General features: G+C 37.6%; 1 protein-coding gene and 1 long non-coding RNA gene across 15 annotated transcripts in view; one reads left to right on the top strand and one right to left on the bottom strand.

Annotated features, from left to right (window-relative positions):
- The window catches only part of LOC111188855 (NACHT, LRR and PYD domains-containing protein 12-like), an 859751-nt gene that overhangs the window by 428109 nt on the left and 408636 nt on the right, over positions 1 to 23006 (top strand). Inside the window, exon 20 of one of the 14 annotated variants that reach the window (XM_049472891.1) lies at positions 489 to 662. The exons of the other annotated variants lie outside the window; for them this stretch is intronic. Within the exon in view, the coding sequence (XP_049328848.1) occupies positions 489 to 662 (174 nt within the window). The remainder of the gene's footprint in view (positions 1 to 488; positions 663 to 23006) is intronic. 14 annotated transcript variants of the gene reach the window in all.
- On the bottom strand, positions 3448 to 9558 carry LOC125788934 (uncharacterized). Its single transcript, XR_007429893.1, has 3 exons — positions 8908 to 9558; positions 4090 to 4266; positions 3448 to 3655 (listed from the first exon to the last, which is right to left on the bottom strand). It is a non-coding gene; the product is annotated as an uncharacterized LOC125788934 (long non-coding RNA).

Here is a 23006-nt window from a genome sequence, read left to right as displayed (position 1 = left end):
AGGGGAGCTACACCATCTAAAATAATCATTTTTTAAACAACTGATTAGTTTTTCTAGTTCCAATGAGTCTGCTGGACAGTGTACTAGAGTTGAAAATCAGGAAGTTTAACAGTAAGTGACTAAGAGACTATGTGCTATGCTGCACGAAAGTAAGACAGCACCTATCTATCTATCTATATAAAGAAATCAGTATTTGCAAATTTGTGTGTGTGTATGTGTTAGGGAGGATTTATCCGTATTTGTTTTTTTTTTATTATACATAGGCAAATGTTTTATTTGTAATCAAACAAGAAAAGAGGTCACTTCAACACCTACAGTTGCACTTATTTTAATTCACTGACTAGTAATAATAAGAAAAAGAATAATAATAATACATAATAAAGAATATTATAATTATCTCAAAAATATACTAATACACCTCCTTCCTAAGGGGTGTGTGTTTGTGTTTATATGTCAGTGTTTCTAATGGATTATCATTTCTCTCTCAGGCTGTGGAACTGTAATCTATCAGAGAAAAGCTGTGCAGATCTGGCCTCAGTTCTCAGCTCAAACTCCTCAACTCTGAGAGAACTGAACCTGAGTGATAATAAACTGCAGGATTCAGGAGTGAAGCTGCTCTCTGCTGGACTGAAGAATCCACACTGTAAACTGGAGAAACTGGGGTAAGATCATCAAAATACAACAAACAGAATCTCACCTTCACACACACACACACACACACACACACACACAAACACCAAACTTCCACCATTATTTTCACAAGATAACAAACTCTGTACTCATACCAACCAGACATTCACCCATCTGGAACAACCCGGACTTTATCATTGATAAAAAACACTAAACTACCCACCTTGAATCAAAAAAGGGATCACACACCTCAAACACATGTATCACAATACCACCTTAATGTCACTACCACAATTAACCCAGAAATACGGCATTGGGAGAACTCAATTTTTACAATACCACCAGTTAAGATCAATCATCTGTTCAAAAATCACCCCAATCACATTAGACCTGCCTACACCAATTTCAGAATTTCTTAGAATTACTACAACAAATAAAATATTATCCAAAATATATAAAATAATATCTCAATTGAATCTTACTATTAGCTTACCGTGCAAACAATGGGAAGAAGATTTATCATTAACTCCTAATGCTGATTTCTGGGTCCAGGTGTGTAATAATAATCACAACATGATCAGAAACACTAATTTACAACTCATCCAGTATAAAGTTATTCACAGAGTTCACTACACCACACACAAAATGTATAAAATGGGATTCACTATCTCACCAATTTGTACACACTGCAATCAAAACACAGTTGATAATTATATGCACGCTATGTGGCACTGCACACCCGTTAACCAGTTCTGGAAAGAAGTTATTTCCCTCTTATCTCATGCCCTCACCACCCAAATCCACCCAACACCATCACTCTGCCTACTAGGAGACACACCAACCACTAACACAACACCACAAAACAATAGAATAATCTTAATGTCGCGAGTCATCACCAAGAAAATCATCCTCATAAACTGGAAAACAAAAATAACATTAATATCAATCACTGGAAGAACCTAGTAACAGACTATCTCTCTCTAGACACTCAGAACCCACCAAAAACACAGATTCAGACCCAATTTGGACACATCTAATTCAAACATTACAGTAAATCACAATAATCCCACAAAAGATAAACTGTAGCAAAATCGTTCGTTAAAATCCCACATAACTTCATTATTCTGTTTTCTGTTTAGCTATATTTTGGTATATATATGTATGTATCTTTCTTTCCTTTTTTTCTCTTTTCTTTTTCTTTTCTTTTTTTTTGTTTTTGTTTGTTTGTTTTTTTCTCCCCCTGTACCCCCTTCTGCATCTCACTCCCTCCAACCCTGAACCCCCCAACTATATTAAATGTATATATGTATATATAAATTAAACAAATAAATGAATAAACATTAAAGTATTAATAGTCCTCTGAAGAGGGGGGGGTGGTGGTGGGTCAAAAAAAAGAAGCAGCATGTTCTCTGTGGGAAAGTGTTCTATTCTGAGCTCTTTATCAGAAGTACATGCATGTCTGTTTATCTGAATTTAAGTTCAGTGTTAGTTTAATCTGCAGTGTGTGAGATTCAGCTAAATGAATGATCATGTCTTGCTTTAATAATTGATGAAATAATCACTGAAAATAATCTGTAACCAATTTATTGATAAAGAAATTAGAGTTAGTTTGTGTGTGGAGGATATGTATATGTATTCAGGTGCATATTATTGTTTATAGTAAAGGAAGGGAAACATGTTAAACATTTCTTAAATATGTAAAACATCTTCAGCTTCACTCATTTTAATTCAGTAAATAATAGTATAATATTTTTACATGAACTGTTCTACACAATATATATATATATATTTACTAGATGTATTTTAATTAAACAAGGATTGTATAACTATTATGGGATAAAGCATAATTATCTCAAATATATACTAATAAGGGTGTGTGTGTTTATATGTCAGTGTTTCTAATGGATTATCATTTCTCTCTCAGGCTGTGGAACTGTAATCTATCAGATAAAAGCTGTGCAGATCTGGCCTCAGCTCTCAGCTCAAACTCCTCAACTCTGAGAGAACTGAACCTGAATGATAATAAACTGCAGGATTCAGGAGTGAAGCTGCTCTCTGCTGGACTGAAGAGTTCACACTGTAAACTGGAGAAACTGTGGTAAGATCATCAAAATACAACAAACAGAGCATCTCACCTTCACACACACACACACACACACACACACACACTAACACTCCCAGGGAGGAAGCCTATATGTTTCCGTGCGTGCTGTGCTGAACTGCTGCTGCAGCACATCTAGTGTGCCTTGCTAGGACGTAGGAGCAGGTTTGATATTGGGGGGGGGGGGGGGGGGGGGACACACATCTATAATGTAATATAATATAATATAATGTAATCTGCTTATTTGAATAAGCCCATTTTATAGTCTCTTAAAACAACATTTGTGGAATTACCTTTAATCACAAATAAACCATTCTTTTTGTACTTCTGTTTATTATTAGTTACATCCAAGTAAAGGTCACTTTACAACCTAAACATGTTACTCCACTTTACATTTACTGTTGATAAAAAAAATATGTGTGCAATGTCTGAACTATATATAAATATATGAAAAAAAAACTGATGAGGTATCACCTAATGTTTAAAAGAATATAAAAGATATTATTATTATTATTATTATTATTATTATTATTATTATTATTATTATTATTATTATTATTATGTATTGGCATGTCAATTCTGTTGTATATTTGTATATTTACATTTACACCACCTTTTTTCGACTAAAAGTACTTATGATGGTGGTCTTTTACGTAAAAGAATGTAACCTTATGTTTCATAGAGATTTTTGGCAGATGTTAATATAAACTTTAGATGACTGTGATGAGGTAAGAAGTCTCCCTCATCACCAAAGCTGTTGCCAGAGTTTTAATATTCTGTAAAGACAATTGTTTTAACAAACACAGGGAGATACTTACCTGAGAAGGGGGTTCCAAAGGACTGGCAGCCATTACAGTTCCTCTTCTTGTACTAGCCAGAAGGGCCCATGGCAGTGCAGGAGAGAGGGGAGCTGGAGTGAAGAACCTGAAAAAGAAAAAGACTAAGTTAATTAAAAGGAATACTTACCGGTAGATGTTGTGATGAAATGGCCATTTTAAACCTGTGTGAGAATATGTGCACATTGTAGAAAATGTTAATGTTTGTATGCATTTAATTAGGATGTTTTAACCCACCTGCTGAGATTTGGTTTAGCCCGGGGCGGGGCTTCCAGTATTTAAAGGGGCAGTAAGTTAGAGTGGGGGAGCCTTTTTTTTCTCATTGTGTAACTGACTGCTGAAGAGTTAGTAAGCTCAGTGAAGTACTGTCCTGAAGCCTAGGCACAGTATTTATTTGTAGGACTGCTGTTCAATGCTAATTTGCATTATAGTCCTTTAATTTGCATTGTATTTTTTAATTCTTTATTTTCCTTTTTTCTTTAATTACACTTTTTTTGAATAAATTCTGCACTTTGAACTTACCTGGAGGTATCCTTTGATCTTGGTGTGGTGGATTCCGATCTCCTACCTTGGCGCTTTCCACACGTAAATCCCTAAGTTCCCCTGGCTTCACACACCTTCCAGTGGAGAACTTTTACAGATGGTGGCAGTGGTGTAGAAACGTGAAGGCACGGCAGCACAGACATCCCATCAAACAAGCTACAACAGAAACAAGAGGACGTCAGCAGATGCCAACACTGAAGAACCAGTCACAAGACCAAAGTGCAAGATGCCTCCTAAAAAAAGTTCAGCTTTGCAAAGTGCCCACCAAGATGAGCTGCGTGAACCTGTTGATGAAGACCATATGCAAGAATCGGCTGCCAATGCTGATGTAAGCATGGAGCAGTTATGCACCATGTTTCGGGACTTTGTTCGTGTGCAGCACGAAAAAGACGAACAGTTGCAACGTGATGCAGCCAAGCAGGAACAGAGATGGCGCTCACTGCAACATCAGTTTGGTTTGCTGCAAGAAGAGATGAAGTGGAGCCAGAGAGAAAGAAGACAAGACGTGAGTGAAAGAGAAGGCACAACAAGCCTCACAAGAACGCAGATCCTGAGAAGCTGAAATGAGACACCAAGATTGGGTCAAGAACCACCTGTGCCGGCCCAAGCAGCAGTGGCAGCCCAAGCAGCAGTACCAGCCCAAGCACTACCAACGCCAAGAATGCCAACGCTTAAAGAAACAGATGACGTTGAGCACTTTCTCACCATGTTTGAGCGGCTGGCTCAAGCAGCACAATGGCCGAGGGAGATATGGGCATTTCACTTGGTCCCGCTGTTAGAAGGCAGAGCAAGGGCAGCATATGTGGCCATGGACGGAGAAGACGCCTGTGAGTATGATAAGGTCAAAGAGGCCATACTGAAGAAGTATGAAATAAACAAAGAAACTTACAGACAGCGATTCCGGAGCAACACAGTGCGACAAGATGAAACCCCAAGAGAGCTCTTCACCAGACTGAAAGGTCTCTATATGAAGTGGATGACGCCGGAAGAGAAGTCAAAGGAGGACATTGGAAATGCCATTGTGCTCGAGCAGTACCTGAGGATGCTGAAACCAGAGCTGAGGAGCTGGATAACAGAGCGCAGTCCAACATCGGCAGACCGGGCTGTGGAGATGGCGGAGTCGTTTGTTGCTGCTAGACAAGCTGAGGGTGAATTCCGGTTCGGGAACTACTACGAGCAACGTCGTCAGACTTTTCCCAGTAAGTTTGGGGGTGGAGCTGGTAGTGGTCCTAAGCTGCAGTATACCAAAGTAGCCACACAGGGTAACTGGCGTGATGGCAAAAACAGTGATAAAGTCACAGTAAACAGTAGGCGTCTGGCTGAAGGATCGTTAAGGTGCTTTAACTGTGACCAGGTTGGCCACAAAGCAAATGTATGCCCCAAGCTTGAGAGTAGCCACAACAGATTATGTTACATTCCTAAAAAAGACACATGTAGTGAACAACTTGAAATCAATTCCGACAGCGTAGTACCTGTAAAAATAGGTGGGAAAAAATTCAAAGCCTTAATAGATACAGGTGCTAGCCAAACTATGATTTCCACAAGATGTTTACTAGACACAGTGCCAAACTACGCCGGAAAAATACTGGTAAAATGTATACACGGCGATGAGCAGGTTTACCCAACAGCTGAGGTCAGCATAGAAATCAGTGGGCAGGCTTATATCCTAAGAGTAGGGGTTATGCAGAGCTCACCGTATGCTGTAATTCTAGGTAGAGACATACCAATTTTGGTGGACCTCCTAGCGGAGCAACAAAATAGAGCAGATGTGCTGGTAGCAACTAGGCTACAAACTAAACAAGGAAAAGCTCAGGAAGAAGCAAAATCTTTGCTTAAAGAAATGCCATGTAGTGAAGTGGTAAGGACCAAGAAAACTAAACAACAAAAAAGACAGGACAAAGTAAAAGGCACAGTACTGGTCGAAAATCTAGAATGTCCAATTACCGGAACCGAAATTTTACCCAGCAATATAGCACAACTTCAGGGCCAGGACGAGTCACTTAAACCCCTGTTTGCAAAATGTACAAACAATAGTACAACAGGTAAAACTGACAGTGGTCTTCTTGTAAAAGAAAACATTCTTTACAGGGTAAAAGGTGATTATGAACAACTAGTGGTCCCAAAAACTCTGAGGCAGCAAGTAATTAAATTGGCACATTCAGAACCATGGGCAGGTCATTTAGGACATGCAAAAACCCTAAGCCGAATTGCGCGCAGGTTTTACTGGCCTAGTCAACATCAGGATGTAGCAGAGTATTGCAAAACGTGCCCCGAATGTCAACTAACATCACCATCAAAAAAGTCTGACAGAGTACCCATGATTAACCTACCCATAGTAGAAACACCTTTCTCACGTATAGCTATGGATATAGTTGGGCCGTTACCCAGAAGTCGAGCGGGTAACCGCTATATTTTGGTCATCTGCGACTATGCCACCCGCTATCCTGAAACATTCCCCCTGAGGAAGGTCAAAACACGGCAGTTAGTTAATGCACTAATTCAACTAATCTCCAGGGTAGGAGTACCTTGGGAAATTCTGACCGATCAGGGCACCAATTTTACTTCCAAGCAGTTTAAGGAAGTGTTTGCACTACTAGGCATAAAGGGCATAAGGACCACACCATATCACCCCCAAACAGATGGTCTCGTTGAACGCTTCAACAAGACACTGAAAGGCATGCTGAAGAAGTTTGTGGCAGACACAGGGGCTGACTGGGATACATGGCTCCCATATCTTCTCTTCGCATACCGTGAAGTGCCACAAGCATCCACTGGGTTTTCCCCTTTCCAGTTGCTTTATGGGAGAGAAGTGAGAGGCCCACTTGATGTCCTGAAAGAAGCATGGGAGGGTGACAACACTGACCAGAAACTGAACTGCTTGTCTTACGTCCTAAAGATGAGGGAGAGAATGGCGTCATTGACGGAGATGGTTCGCGTGAACATGGAAAAGGCCCAGCAAAGACAAAAGACGGGGTACGACAGAGCAGCAAAGAACAGAGAACTGGTACCAGGAGAAAAAGCTCTTGTTCTGTTGCCCACGTCAGAATCAAGTCTTCTGGCCAAGTGGCAAGGGCCTTATGAGGTTCTGCGGCGAATTGGCCAGACGTCATATGAGCTGCTTCTCCCTGACAAGAAGAAGAAGAAACAGGTGTTTCACATCAACATGCTCAGGCAGTGGAGAGAGCCCAAGGGGGTTGTCACTGAGCAGATGTGGATAAGAGCTGTTGAGGATGAGGAAGAAACCAAAGAGCAGTACTTCCCAATGAAAGGTGGGAGCACTTCACCACTGGACTTGTCACACCTCAAGCCGAAGCAACGTCAGGAACTGGAACAAGTCATCCCTTCAGGTCTCTTCAGAGAAGAGCCAGGCAGGACCGACATCATGCAGCACAACATCCGTCTGCTGAAAGAAGACCCCATCAGACAGACGAACTGCAGGGTGCCAGCACGCCTGATTCCAGACCTAAAGAAGGAAGTGAAGACAATGCTGGAGCTGGGTGTGATCGAGCCATCAAGGAGCGAATGGTGTAGTCCTGTGGTGTTGGTCCCAAAAAAGGACGGTGGTCTTCGATTCTGCATAGACTTTACCAAGGTGAATGCTGTGTCGGCTTTTGACCCTTACCCTATGCCAAGAGCTGATGAACTGATAGAGAGGCTGGGTAGGGCAAAGTATCTGACAACTCTTGACTTGTGCAAGGGCTATTGGCAAGTCCCATTGGCACCAGCAGCAAAAGAACTGACGGCATTTCGCACACCCAGTGGGCTGTACCACTTTTCTGTCATGCCTTTTGGTCTGCACGGAGCAGCAGCAACCTTCCAGCGGCTGATGGATGAGGTTCTCAAAGACACAGACAACTTTGCAGCTGCATACATCGATGATGTTGTCGTCTTCAGTGCGACCTGGGCTGAGCATGTACAGCATGTGGGAGCGGTGCTGCGAAAGATTGCAGATGCTGGATTGACGGCCAACCCTGCCAAATGTCATCTTGCACAGGGTGAAGTTTCATACCTGGGTTACATCCTAGGGGGTGGAGTCATTCGTCCTCAAGTGAGCAAGATTGAAGCAGTCAAAGCATGTCCTGCACCGAACACTAAAAGGAGGGTGAGGTCTTTCCTGGGTCTGATTGGATGGTACCGCCGGTTCATACCAAACTTCTCCAGTAGGGCAGCAGTGCTAACTGACCTGGTGAAGAAAGACAAGCCTCAAAGGGTGAAGTGGACAGAGGAATGCGAGACAGCTTTTCAAGATCTGAAATCTTGTTTGTGCCGCGAACCGATTCTGTGCAGTCCGGATTTTGAGAAGCCCTTCCTGGTGCAGACAGATGCGTCCGGTAGTGGACTGGGTGCAGTACTACTTCAAGGGGAGGAAGAGGACATGAAGCCGGTCCTCTACATCAGTAGGAAGCTGTTCCCCAGGGAAATTAATTATTCCACTGTCGAAAAGGAAGCATTAGCAGTGAAGTGGGCACTGGACTCGCTGCGATATTACTTAATGGGTGCTGACTTCACGCTAGAGACTGACCACAGAGCACTGCAGTGGATGCAGAAGATGAAAGACAGCAATGCAAGGATTACGCGGTGGTATTTATCCTTGCAATCTTTCAAGTTCCGTGTGAGGTACCGCAAAGGGAACCAAAACGTGACAGCTGATTTCCTCTCTCGTCGCTCAGAAGAGTGACGATCTTAAGGGGGGGGCTGTGTGATGAGGTAAGAAGTCTCCCTCATCACCAAAGCTGTTGCCAGAGTTTTAATATTCTGTAAAGACAATTGTTTTAACAAACACAGGGAGATACTTACCTGAGAAGGGGGTTCCAAAGGACTGGCAGCCATTACAGTTCCTCTTCTTGTACTAGCCAGAAGGGCCCATGGCAGTGCAGGAGAGAGGGGAGCTGGAGTGAAGAACCTGAAAAAGAAAAAGACTAAGTTAATTAAAAGGAATACTTACCGGTAGATGTTGTGATGAAATGGCCATTTTAAACCTGTGTGAGAATATGTGCACATTGTAGAAAATGTTAATGTTTGTATGCATTTAATTAGGATGTTTTAACCCACCTGCTGAGATTTGGTTTAGCCCGGGGCGGGGCTTCCAGTATTTAAAGGGGCAGTAAGTTAGAGTGGGGGAGCCTTTTTTTTCTCATTGTGTAACTGACTGCTGAAGAGTTAGTAAGCTCAGTGAAGTACTGTCCTGAAGCCTAGGCACAGTATTTATTTGTAGGACTGCTGTTCAATGCTAATTTGCATTATAGTCCTTTAATTTGCATTGTATTTTTTAATTCTTTATTTTCCTTTTTTCTTTAATTACACTTTTTTTGAATAAATTCTGCACTTTGAACTTACCTGGAGGTATCCTTTGATCTTGGTGTGGTGGATTCCGATCTCCTACCTTGGCGCTTTCCACACGTAAATCCCTAAGTTCCCCTGGCTTCACACACCTTCCAGTGGAGAACTTTTACAATGACCCAAACCCTCCTAGTCTGTTAGTTAAATGAGCTTTTACTAAAGGACCAGATATATTCCATTAGTAAATCTAAGGGGCTAATGGATTTTAACAGGTAAACTCAATAAATGCGAGTTTATTAGCTGATCATATGGATGGGTTAAGAAACTGCTTTAAAATACCTACATGAAGTATTGTACTAAATTCTGTCTCTCCACTACATCCAGCTTCTAGCTAACTAGTTAAGCTAGCTAAAATAATTTTCCTTCATTATAATTTACAGTAATCCTAGTCTACAAGTCACAATGACTATCACAAGCTCACAGAGGGTTTGATCTACAGTTTTGAGTCGTTTATTTTTAACCAGCTATCAGAAATAATCTCTACACAGTGTACATGGTAAGCTCCGTTACCTTTTAGAAAAACCGCTGTATATCCAGATCAAAAGATCATTTCAACACGGCTTCAGTAAAATCTTAATTATAATAATAAGAATAATAAGAATAATATTTAAACAAAAAAAAAACGAAGTTTCAAAAGGGCACTTTGGTTAATAAAGGGCAGAGTTGGTGGTGCTTCAGCACCACCTGATGTCTATGTGTGCACGCCTATGCTAACACACACACCACTACACACACACACACACACACACACCACTACACACACACACACACACACCACTACACACACACACACACACCACTATAATATCGATATCAATATAAATACTTTGAAGGCCTCAGAAAAACTGCTAGGAATAAATCGAATGCAATGGAAATCTGTACCTGCTACTGTCTGAAATTTAATTAAAGTTTTTGAAGCCTCCTCTCACAAAAACTATAGAATAGTATATAACACTTCATATAATAAAACATTTCTAAATAAATCAATGCTCACTTTTATTTGCATATAGCAAAATAAAAACACGACATCCCTGTCAAACATAAATCTATAAACTATATACATATTACCAATATAAATAACTTTAAATTATAACAGAGGCTTCTTATTCTTTTGTAAACAAATTTAACAGATAAAAATAAAAATGCTTCAACCAGGATAAAGAATGCAAAAAGCCTTCATATACATAAAAGGAACATGATATCCCCGTAAAATAATCAAACCTATAGGCTTTATCATCTATAAATAACTCAGTTACAACATAAACTACAAAATCGCTTCAGCCAGAATAAGGAAAATATTGTTTGTAGTGGAACCGCTCAGTTAGGGTCGGTTTGGCTTCATCGCGGAATATTTTAGATGCAGAGTGGAGCGGATACGAGCCTAGCCTAGCAAGCCTAGCCTAGCCTAGCGTATCTGGCTACGTGCCTGTGTGATTACGTCATCACACACTGATGTACAGTGTTGGAAGTAACGGCGTTGAAATAAACGGCGTTACTAACGCCGTTACTTTTTTCAGTAACGAGTAATCTAACTAATTACTCTGACTGTAACTATAACACCGTTACCACTTCCAACACCCCGTTACTGCACGTTACTTTAGCAGTTGAATGAACGTATTTTTTTTAACTTCGCGCATACAGACAAAGGGCCCTATCGTACACCCCGCGCAAGGCGTGTAGCGTGGCGCATTGCCACCCTTCAACAGTCTATTTTTACGCCTTGCACGCGTCCTTAAAATAGCGTTGGACTTTTGGAATATATTAACGTCGATGGGCGTGGTGGTCTGGAAATGACGTGTGTTCAGGTAAATTTCTGGCGTGTTTCTATCTTGGCCGCGGAAAAAAGTTTTGCGCGATTGATCACCCTGCGCTCCAAAATACCCCATACCATCACTTCTAACTATAAATTATTATTAGTTATATTTATTTCTGTCAGTTATAAGGATTTATATTTATGTTTAGTACACAGACTAAATAACTGTAACTTAATATAGCAGACAGGCATTCTGCTGTTTAAGAATTTCAACAGATGCTTATTCTCACTCAAATGCTGGAGTTTTTGAAATGGAAAATTAAAAGAGAAAAGAACTTTGACTGAACATAAATTTATTTTATTCAACTTTGCTATTATTTAACTGAATTTCACTTTTATATCTGAAAAATAAAGCACATTGTCAGCGTCTGGTGCTGTCCGTCTATTATATAAAACTTAAAACATTTGAAATACACAGAAATATAAAGCTATATGTTAGCATTCGTTTCTTATCACCAGGGCAAATTTATTAAAATATTAAATATATTAATTCATGAATTAAAATCTCGTCCAGCACTTTAAAATGTTGCAGGCACGCAAAGTGGTGCTTGGCACTGCGCGTGCGGCATTACGCTCAGAATAACCTCTGTCTTCTAAAAAAAAAAAACGTTGTATTAAATAAGGTCGGACAAGTATAGTAAAATCATGTTATTAAACTCAATAAAGCCAACAAATGTATTGATATTTAATCAAGAGAAATCAGGCAAAATGCGCTGCGCCTCTCTCTCTCTCTCTCTCTCTCTCGCGCACTCTCTCTCTCTCTCTCTCGCACACTCTCTCTCTCACACTCTCTCTCTCTCGCGCACTCTCTCGCACGCTCTCTCTCTCGCGCTCTCTCTCTCGTGCTCTCTCTCTCTCTCTCTTTCTCAGCGCGGAGCTGAATTCAGCGCGAGGCTATAAATAATATAAAACTCAGTTCAGTTAAATAAAAACAAGTAAGGACCTGTAAGTTAATCAAATATTGTCAAATATAAAGGACAGGTTGAGGTTTTGGTGAGCTGTTTTCATGATTTGAAACTGAAACTAACTGAAACTTTTATTATTCTGCGCAGAAAGCCTGTGATTGTTTTAAATTAGTTTTTTAATGGATTTAAATGAGTTTTTTAATGTTTTTGTCCATACTTTTGTTTTGTTTATATATACATTTTTCCTTTGAGTGTGGTTTGGTTTGTTTAATTTTTATCCCCAGACTCGTATTTGTTTTTTCCGGGGTTTTTAGTCTTAGTAATTTTCTTTGGTCGTGTGGAGTTTTTCGTTTCTTTTTTTTTTTTAATTTGTTAGATTATATTTTTGTCAACATTTTGGGTTTATTTTCGTTTGTTATTTTTCTAATAATAGTAGTAATTACATAATTTATTTTCTTTTGTTCATTTTTTTTAAAGGGGCAAATAACAAAAGTAACGCAATAATTACTTTTACTGGTAACTAGTTACTTTTATAGTGAAGTAACTATTTATAGTTAGTAAGTTTTTTGGAGAAGTAACTAGTAACTATAACTAATTACTTTTTCAACGTAACGTGCCCAACACTGCTGATGTAGCCCTGCTACAGAGGCTAATTGTGTTCAGCTCTGCAGTGAAACGTTTGTTTGTGACAGATTCTGTAAATAATACATATCAATATGACACAAAAATTATATCAGCGTTATTGTAACATTTCTTATCGTGATAAATACCGATATCGAATTATTGTCCAGGCCTAATTTGCCCAGTCTCAAAAAGACTGTGTGTTTGTGTGTGTGTGTGTTATTGTTATTGTTAGTGAGTGTAAGAGTAAGTTTTAAATGTGAAGACCTTTCCTCAGCTCTCAGCTCAAACTCTATGAAGTCAAATTAGGGCCTTTAATGCTGACGAGAAAATAAAACTATCAAGAAAAGAAAATATCTAAAATCACATTCTGGTATGAGAAAATGTCTTCCTTTGTTATTATTCTGTTTTTCTGACGTGTGTACTTGTGTGTATCTGTATAAAAGTTCCTGGAACAGTCTAATTTTTAATATTTTTAAGAAGTTTTTTTAATCTTATGTTCTGTCTAATTATCTTAATTTATCTATATTATATTGAAGTCTAAAATAAACTTGGAGGTCTTTCTGTGTTGTTCCTTTTTACTTAAAGCGTTTGCACAGCGTTGTTTTAATGGGGCTTTTTTCTGTTAAAATTACATGCGGCCGCATGTAACTGCAGCAAGCATGCGGGTGAAAAAGAAGCCAAATTCAGCCTTGTGCTCAATTTAACAACTGAAAACAACAATATTATATAATTTAATAATTATGTATATGTACAATTAATTATTGGCATTAAGTTATGAACTATAAATAATTGTGTTCTCTTATTTGTTTGCAATATCAGATTATTAAGCAACTTGTGGGCATTTTTTTTTCGTGATCGTTTTATTAAGACCCCAATTTGACCTCAGCTCTGAGAGAAGTGAACCTGAGTAATAATGAACCGCAGGATTCAGGAGTGAAGCTGTAGTAGTTTCTGTAACACTATAGGAGAGAAATTTCTTCCACACAAAATAACAGAGTGATTTGATTATTCGTATATAGTTCAGAGATTTAACTTTTCCTGTGAGTCGCAGGATTCACCTGCATATTGATAGTGTCTCCCTGACAGCCACAAATCATGTACAGTATCCCACAAATCTGTATATCGGTCTTTACACTCCTAGTGTGTGAATATAACTGTACACTCATCTGTTGTACTTTTCGCTCCTTCTCTCTGCAGGCTGTGGAGGTGCAGTATTACAGAAGAAGGCTGTGCTGCTTTAGCTTCAGCTCTGAAATCAAACCCCTCACACCTGAGAGTGCTGGATCTGAGCTTCAATAATCCAGGAGAGTCAGGAAAGAAGCTGCTCTCTGATCTACAGAAGGATCCTCACTTTAAACTGGAGAAACTAGAGTGAGCTACTGAATTACTGTCTCTGAAACACACACACACACACACAATTGATGGTCACCTACAGTGTTTTAGAGTTGGGTTTAAGTTAACTTGTTATGGTAATATTGTGTACAGTGGACTGGTAGATTGCTACCCAAAATTCACCATTTGAAGGTGATTTTGATTTGATTAAATAAAAACAGTATGTTTTGGTTATAACTGAGTTCATGGTTGGGCAGTGTTGCTAAGCTCCCATTGTTTGTAGCTGAGAGTCAGGTGGGTTACATCACAGCATGACCAGGAACTTCCTGTTTTTTAAGGGAGGAGGTGTTTGATTGACCTGCAGAACAAACCAGATCAGACCGTTATTTTAGTGACGTTTAGGGTGAAAACAGACCTGTGTGAAACAGAGTGTGTTACTGTGGTTCACAGTCACTGGAAATATTGTATCAACTTCAATCAAACCTGTTTAACTTTTAAACACAGGATGAACTTCACAGCCTTTTTTTAATGTCTATAATTAAACGTATAATACATTTTTATTTAGTAGTTTTTACCAAAAATAACCCAAAGTCTCCATCTCTACAGTGTAGAGTGTGAAGTGTTTGGTATGTGAGTGTGTGGTTTTATAGGATTAAGCTGTAGTTTGTTTGATGAATCTGTTCTGAATCACCTTGTGTGTGGAACTGTGCTCAGTGAGTTTCAGTCAGACAGAGAATGAGAGTTTTAGATTTAGAGGATTTTATACAATTTCTGTTGCTTGTGGATGTTTTCACAATCTAATAAGGTGAGTGCTGACTGTAAGTGTGTGTTCATGTCTGATCATTCTGTTCTGTTTTCTGCTTTCCAGCTTCTGAAATCCTGACCTGCTCTTATTGGACAATCTGGGCTCTTCATCAGCTCTTCATTCAGCACTTCTGTGGAGTTTAGAAGCTTCCAAAATGTTCATATGAGCTGAAATGAGATCCGGCTGTTCAGCAGCTGGAATAGCTGAACTAAACAGTAACAGATCATTATCAGAACAGCTCTAATCTTCTTATCAGAGTGGAAATAGAACCTTGTTGATTTCTATATTGTGGAGTTTAGTAGGAAAGTGGGAGTCTTGTCTGTCAGAAACTGAAATTTTCACAGATGATATTTTGGTTCCAGAAGATTCTTAATTCCTACTGAAAGTCAGTGAGAGGTAGAGCAGCATTTTCAGACTCTTGGGTAAATACCCCGAGCTCTAAATCATTGGCTGAGCTAAAATGTGGTGTGGAATCTGGTTTAGAGAGATCTGAATCTACACATACAGTATAGTACACTTTTATATTCTGTATAGCAGGCAGAGCAGTGAGGGTTAACCAGTCGACAGTGATCAGTTCAGCACTGTCTTATACTTTTATCATGTTGTTTAAATTAATTAGAAATGTGTGGAAACCTTCAGAAGCTGTATAGACTGTATCCACACTCATTCTTTTAACTTTTACAGAGCCTTAAAATATGTTTTATTTATTTTTAAGCCTTTCTAACCAGAAACAGGAGCTGGAAATTAGCTTCTGCTAGAATTCCTTTATACCTTACATAACTTGTATTTTGTGTAACAGTGTTTATCTGCTTTTTCCCTGTAATATATGTAAATAAATACATAGAGGATAATCAAATCCGATAATGTCTGTCTTCAGTCAGGGTTCATTCTGTTTTTGTTTAATTATGAAACTTATTAAAGGTTTTATTAAGGTGTGAAGACTGGTATCTGTTTCCCCTCCACAGTGTTTACTGTCTGTTAACTCACTGTAGAAAACACTTTCAGCTTCTATGGAATTTAAATTCATTATTTTAATTTTAATTCATTTAAATTTTAAAATTCATTAAAACAAGACCATTAGAAGAGACTATAGTGTGGAAAAATGTGTTTCATACAGTTTATATAAAGAGACAAACACTGAATCCAAAAGCCTTTTATTTCTATGGGACAGAAGATCAGTGTTTTAACAGCAGTGATGTTCAAATCTGAGTTTTAAATCCTGAATGAAGCAGAAGAAAGTGAGCTGAGTAAAGCAAAGGCTGGTGGTCCTCACTGCTCAGTGTCCTGCTCTCTCCTCAGTGTCCTGCTGACAGTAGGCTGTGTGTAACTGCAGCTGCTGTAGCGGTGTGCAGTCTGGTATTATCTGATATAGCAGGGGGATATAATAGGAACTGGGCCCAACTCCCATTCTAAATATACAGATCTATAAATTATAATAACCCAATAATTCACTCTTGTCAACCGTGCAACATCCTCCTATTGAACACATCCTCATCGACTGTCCTGCCTATAACCATATAAGACAATCCTCCTATTAAAAAAAGAACATTAAAGACCTTTTAGGGGAAAAAAACCCACCAGGGAAGATCTTAAAGTTTTTATCGCATCTTAACCTGAAACACCTACTTTAATACATTTGTAGCAAAATGTATTTCCCTTATCGTGCTAGAAACTTTAAACAACTTTGCTCTGTCTGGATATATAAAACCAAGTGTATGCTACAAATAGCCAAATATATGCTGAAGTGGCAATAAAACCCCATCAACCAATCAACCATCAAGATGTTGAGAAAACTATTTCAGGTGTCAGTACCTCATCAAATCACTGAGAATAAAATACAGAGTGTGCAGATCTGTCCTCAAAACTAAATGTATAAAACATATTCTGGTTGGTTTAAATATTTTACAATTCTGTGTGTATTCTATATATATATATATATATATATATATATATATATATATATATATATATATATATATATACATAGATTAGTATTAATATAGTTATATGTATTTTTAGGATTATTTTATCAATTCCTAAGTACATCTGTTTGTTATTTGAATTTCAGAATATGTATAATGATATTGATTACAAAACATTTCTACGTTTTTGGGTGTAATAGTGAATAACTACTGCATATTTGCAGTGTTGAATGTTTTTTTTTGTGATTTGATTGAGTGTGCTGTTTCGGGGGAGGAGTCGACAAAAACGTTCTTTTATCTTGTTTGTTAATTTTCACTTTGTGAAGCTCTTTGGGAAACACTTCAGTACTGGCTAGTTCTTTTCTTACATTATGCGTTAGCTGCACAATGATCCTGTGTTTCCTTCAGGAAATGCACTTTTCTAGTTTAATAATGGCGTCATCTACAAACTCTAGATCCCATTCTTTTATTAATGATCCAACAAGAATCATATTAAAGTATTAAACTATCTAAACCCAGATCACACCCAGATCACACCTTCCACAACAGACCAGCACATACCAAACTTCATAAAGCCTAAACCCAGACTTTTAAAAGTGTAGAATTAATCAGAGTTTCTCAGATTAATGACTAATGAAAACTTTAAAATCTTAAAACATGTTTGACGGGAAAATGTGCAGCTTCCAAATAAAATTTAGCTCCAAACATTTGACTCTAGACTTCAACAAAAACCCTCAATAGAAAACCAGTTAAAACTACTAAAACTACAGTAGATTTAAACTTTAAATTTTCCTCCAGCAGAGAAAGTCCTCTGACTCTGATATTAACAGATTTAATTCCCTTTTCTCACATCTGTAGAACAAAGCTGCATCCAGACTTATGTGATGATGATGATTTTGTGCACTTGGGGTAAAACACAGCGGTTGGAGATTGTAATGTTCATAAACACAAAGAAGAGAATCCATCAATGATTGTTCAGCATGAGAATGAGAACCACAGTGAAAGTGCTGCACCGAGAGACTCCAGTCAAGAACAGATCTTTTACTGCTGAAATAAAGTCAGTAATTAGAGGCAGATTGGGGGAAATTTACTGAATCATTTCTACTTTTACTAAAAACACTTCAGAAACACAGAGAGATCTCCTTACAGTTTCTATTTTACAACTGCTGAGAAGCATTTACCAGTACTTTAGATTTTACTTTATCTAAACTCTAAATACAGCACCACACCTCCCTCATACAATTAACCAAACAGGGGTGGGTTTCCCGAAAACGATCAATCTTAGCGAATAACGAACTAACTAACGAATGACGTGAGTAAAGAACGAGCCAGTTCTGCGAGTGTTTCCCAAAGAGCTTCGCAACGTGAAAATTAACGAACGAGGTTAAAGAACGTCTTTGTTGACTCCTCCCCCAAAACAGCGCACTCAATCGATCCACATATATCGATTCAACACTGCCAATATGCAGTATTTATTCACTATTACACCCTAAAAACGTAGAAATGTGTTGTAATCATCAATATTATACATATTCTGAAATTTAAATTACAAAAAGATGTACTTTGGCATTAATAAAATACTCCTAAAGATACATATGACTAAATAAATACTCGAAAATCTAATCTATTTAAAAAATTTTTTACTTTTTTAAAACGATTATTGTTTATATATATATATATATATATATATATATATATATATATATATATATATATATATATATATATATATATATAGATATTATACTAATATTATTAATAGTAATTTGGGGAGTAATATTAATGTATTATTATAATTATTAATAATAATATAAAAATATAATATATAAAAAATATAAAAATAATATAATAATACATATACGTATGTTATGTATATTAAACCAACATGAGTATGCTCATCCAATCACCATCTCAGTTGGGTTTAGGTCAGGGGATTGTTAAGCCCACCTTTTTGTTTACTAGATAATTCCATATGCATCAATTAATAGTTTTCATGGTTTTAGTATTAATCCACAATGAAAAAATAAAAACATTGAATGATACGTGTCCAACTTTTGACTGGTATTTATATATTTGTGAGCTGACACACCCCAGAGTTTGCCCAGATGAACGGCCACAATGTTGGTTAGAATCACCTGATTAAGGAATAATATTAAATATTACCTGCACATTCACCGAGACCCTTTACAATACGTGTAGGTGTGATTAAAGACACCGCAGGCGTCCCCTGCACCGGACCTACAGTACCAGGGATTTTCCCAATAGCATGGAAATATATAGTGTTGTGCTGTAACTCCCGGGCTGGTGGGAATTGTGTATAAGTGTGTATTCCACAGTAACAGCCTGATTACAGAATCCACGGACTTGCTGACTTTGCAGCTTTGCTTAGACCGTGAGCATCATACAGGAATCTGCATTTTAATAATGTATTCGTGGGTTTGCCCAGTTAGACTACAAGCCACAGACAAAGTTGGCATTATAATATAATATAATATAATATAATATAATATAATATAATATAATATAATATAATATAATATAATATAATATAATATAACTCATTCACTCACTTACTCATCGTCAACCGCTTTATCCTTTAAGGGTCGCGGGGGGGCTGGAGTCTACCAGCCGGCATCGGGCGGAAGGCAGTAGGCTATACACCCTGGACAGGCCGCCAATCCATCGCAGGGCAGACAGACACAGACAGACACACAGACACATCCACTCACACACTCACACCTAAGGGGCAGTTTTTAATTTTTATCCGACATCCAATTAGGTCTTTGGACTGTGGGAGGTAACCGGAGCACCTGCAGACACGGGGAATAATATAATATAATATAATATAATATAATTGATTATAATTAATAGTAATATAATATAATTGCTTCAACCACAGAAATTAACATTTTTCTCCCTCAAAATTGGAGGTCCCTGGTGTTTAAGGTGCTGAACTGCAAGTCGAGATCCCCTAAAGAAGCTCTCTAAAAATAACGATTGGGTGAGAGCACTCGTTAATCTGCGAGCGAGTTTACGTAGTACTTTAGTTACGCACCGGTTTGGGAAACACTCTTTAATTAACGATCAATCTTAAGTACGAGTTAACGAAGTTAACGCATTACGAAGCTTTCGGGAAACCCACCCCTGTTCATTTTCTGCACAAAAGCACATTTTGTCATCACAAAAACACAAACACCTGATTAACATCAACTAATTCTTTCAAAACACAAGAACGCATGTTCTCTGTTCCAGAGCTACGTATAGTCAATCACAGTGCAACCACTGTTAAAATAATAAAAGCTACTGACATTACAGAAACAGCATCATGATTGTTTTTATATAAAAATACTTGAGTATCAAATGTGAGCAACATATTGTCTAAAAGTTGTTAAGTGATATTTATTTTATAGAACTATAGAGTAGAATAAAAAGTGCACTATAGGACTCTGTGGTGTGGCCTAAACTTTCCCTTCCATTACTTTAACTTTTATACTTTTTACTGTATTTTTGAAACCAGAACTTTTACACTTTTACTTGAGTAAAAGTTGATACTTGAGTTGATGCTTCAACTTCTACAGAAGTATTTATATTTTAAACTCTAGTATCTATACTTCTACCTACAGAGTAATGAATGTAAATACTTTCGGCACCGTTGTTCCTCTTCCTTATCCTGACCCAACTCTTCCTCTCTCCCTTGTCCTGGTTTAACTCCACCTTTTCCTGGAGTAACTATTACTTTCCCTCCATCCAGAGATATTTTCTTTCTTCTCTCTCTCTCTCTCTCTATGAGCTCCAATAGCTACACTGGCCACACTCAGTCCAAAACAAAAATACCCTTTTTTATGTGTTCATGTCACTGACAGCATTATATCTAATGATAAAATCCAGTTCCAGCTCTGATTGGCTTATCATAGAATTTTATTTATTATTAATAATGTGTATATTAGTTATAATAGATTTACACATGCTATTATTGTACAAACAGCAGTTATATACTGTATTTAAGGTTTGTAACATGAGATATTTCATTTAAGCATGCTATTTTAGTATTTTAGTTTAGCAATTTAGTTTGTTAATAAAATGTAAGCATGTATAAAACATGCTAATTGAATACATATTGTGTGATCGCTACATGAACTGTGTGAACAGTTTAGTCCACAACAGACAGATGTTGAGTTAAGCGTATTTAGAGTTTTGAAAATGTGAATACAGATCAGATAAAAGCATGTTAGTGATTGTAAAAAACTGTAAATAGACCAGAGCTCATGTGGAGCAGATGATGAATGATGAGATAAGAGGAAGCTCTCTGCCTCCCTCTGGTGGTGGAAACCAGTCTAGCAGCGGGTCTGGATTCAGGCTGAGTGGTGGCTCTCTGCCTCCCTCCTGTGGGGGGATGCCAGCTCTCCCTCACAGCTACTGTCTGTAATGATCATGTTTGCAGTGTAAAGAGAGACTTTTAGCATTAATGCTGCCTGTTTATTTCATATATTAATAAAGTGCAGTGTTTAGTTTATTTTACTGTTGTTTATATATGTTGATTTTCTAGTGCAGTCTATTGGCTGATCAGCTGCTGGAAGCTCATCATTAATCTATTAAATTAATCTAGCTCTTAGTTACTCTTACAAAAGAATTACTATGGTTTTACTATGATTTTATATAGTAACTGTAGTTATTGCATATATAACCATAACATTACTCTGAACTACTGTGGTTCCTTATGATCACTATGTTTAATTAATGATGCTGCCATAGTTTTACTATTGTAGTTTATAGTTATAGACATAGTTATGTGGTATCTGTGATTCTACTATTAAAAATACTGAGACACATAATGCTAATTATTACACTGTCTGTTCAACTGTTCTATAGTATAGTAGTTATTATACAGTTATTATACAGTTGTTACACAGTTGTTACACAGTTATTATACAGTTATTATACAGTTATCATACAACTATTACACAGTTATTACACAGTTATCATAAAGTTATTACACAGTTATCAATGATCGTCTCTTTAACTACTAGGATGATTTATGGTGAATATATTATTAACACATTGAAATGTGATGCTGCTGTGATTTCAATATGGTATCATATGGTACAGGTGTTGTTCTCATAATGAAATAATTATAATAATTATAGTGTCTTGCAAAAGTATTCATACCCCTTGAATTTTTTTTTTACATTTTATCAGCTTACAACCACAAACTTATATGTACTCTGAAACCCCTTTATGAAATCCAGTGCAATCAATTGCCTTCAGAAGTCACTTAATTAGTTAATAGAGTTAATCCAGCTGTGTGTAATTTAGTCTCAGTATAAATACAGCTGTTCTGTAAAGGCCTCAGTGGTTTGTTAGAGAACACTTGTGAACAAACAGCATCATGAAGAACAAAGAAATCACCAGACAGGTCAGAGATAAAGTTGTGGAGAAGAAGTGTAAAGCAGGGTTAGGTTATTAAAATACATACCAAGCAATCCGTCATCCAAAAATGAGCCAAAAAGTATTCTACAACTGTTTCTACAATCCTACCAAGACATGGCTGTGATTCCAGTGAAAGGTAGCATTACTAAGTACTGATAAAGGGGGCTGAATTCTTTTGCACATCATACTTTTCAGATTTTCATTGGATTAAAATGTTGAAATTCATGTATCATTTTCATTCCACTTCACAATTACGTGCTAGTTTGTGTTGGTCTATCACGTAAAATCTCAATAAAACACATTTACGTTTGTGGTTGTAAGGTAAAAAAATGTAAAAAGGGGGGGGGGGGGTTGAATACTTTTGCAGCTACTATTTTATTTATTTTATACACTCTAATGTCCTTTAACTCAGAATTTGAGACAATGATTCACAGAAAATCCACAGATGTATTTCAGTACATTATACAGATATATCCTATATAAAGATGGAAAAACTGGCCTATTTTAATTTTGACTGGCAGGAGTTCAACCAATGAGAAGCAGGCATGAGCTGGATCAGACTCTGACTCCAACCTGGACGTTTCTACAGTCAAACAAGAGCATTGCAACAAGCTCAGATCAATAATCCTGGAATAATTAATGTTGTAGTGTTTAATATCCCATAACTCATCATGTACAGAGTGAATAATCACTACAGCTCAGTACTGAGGGGGGAGTTGTGGGTCTGA

Source organism: Astyanax mexicanus, unplaced genomic scaffold (genome assembly GCF_023375975.1).
Source record: "Astyanax mexicanus isolate ESR-SI-001 unplaced genomic scaffold, AstMex3_surface scaffold_31, whole genome shotgun sequence".
NCBI classification, from domain to species: Eukaryota; Metazoa; Chordata; class Actinopteri; order Characiformes; family Acestrorhamphidae; genus Astyanax; species Astyanax mexicanus.
The sequence above is the reverse complement of the archived record's forward strand: the minus strand, read 5'-3'. Positions and strand labels throughout refer to the sequence as shown.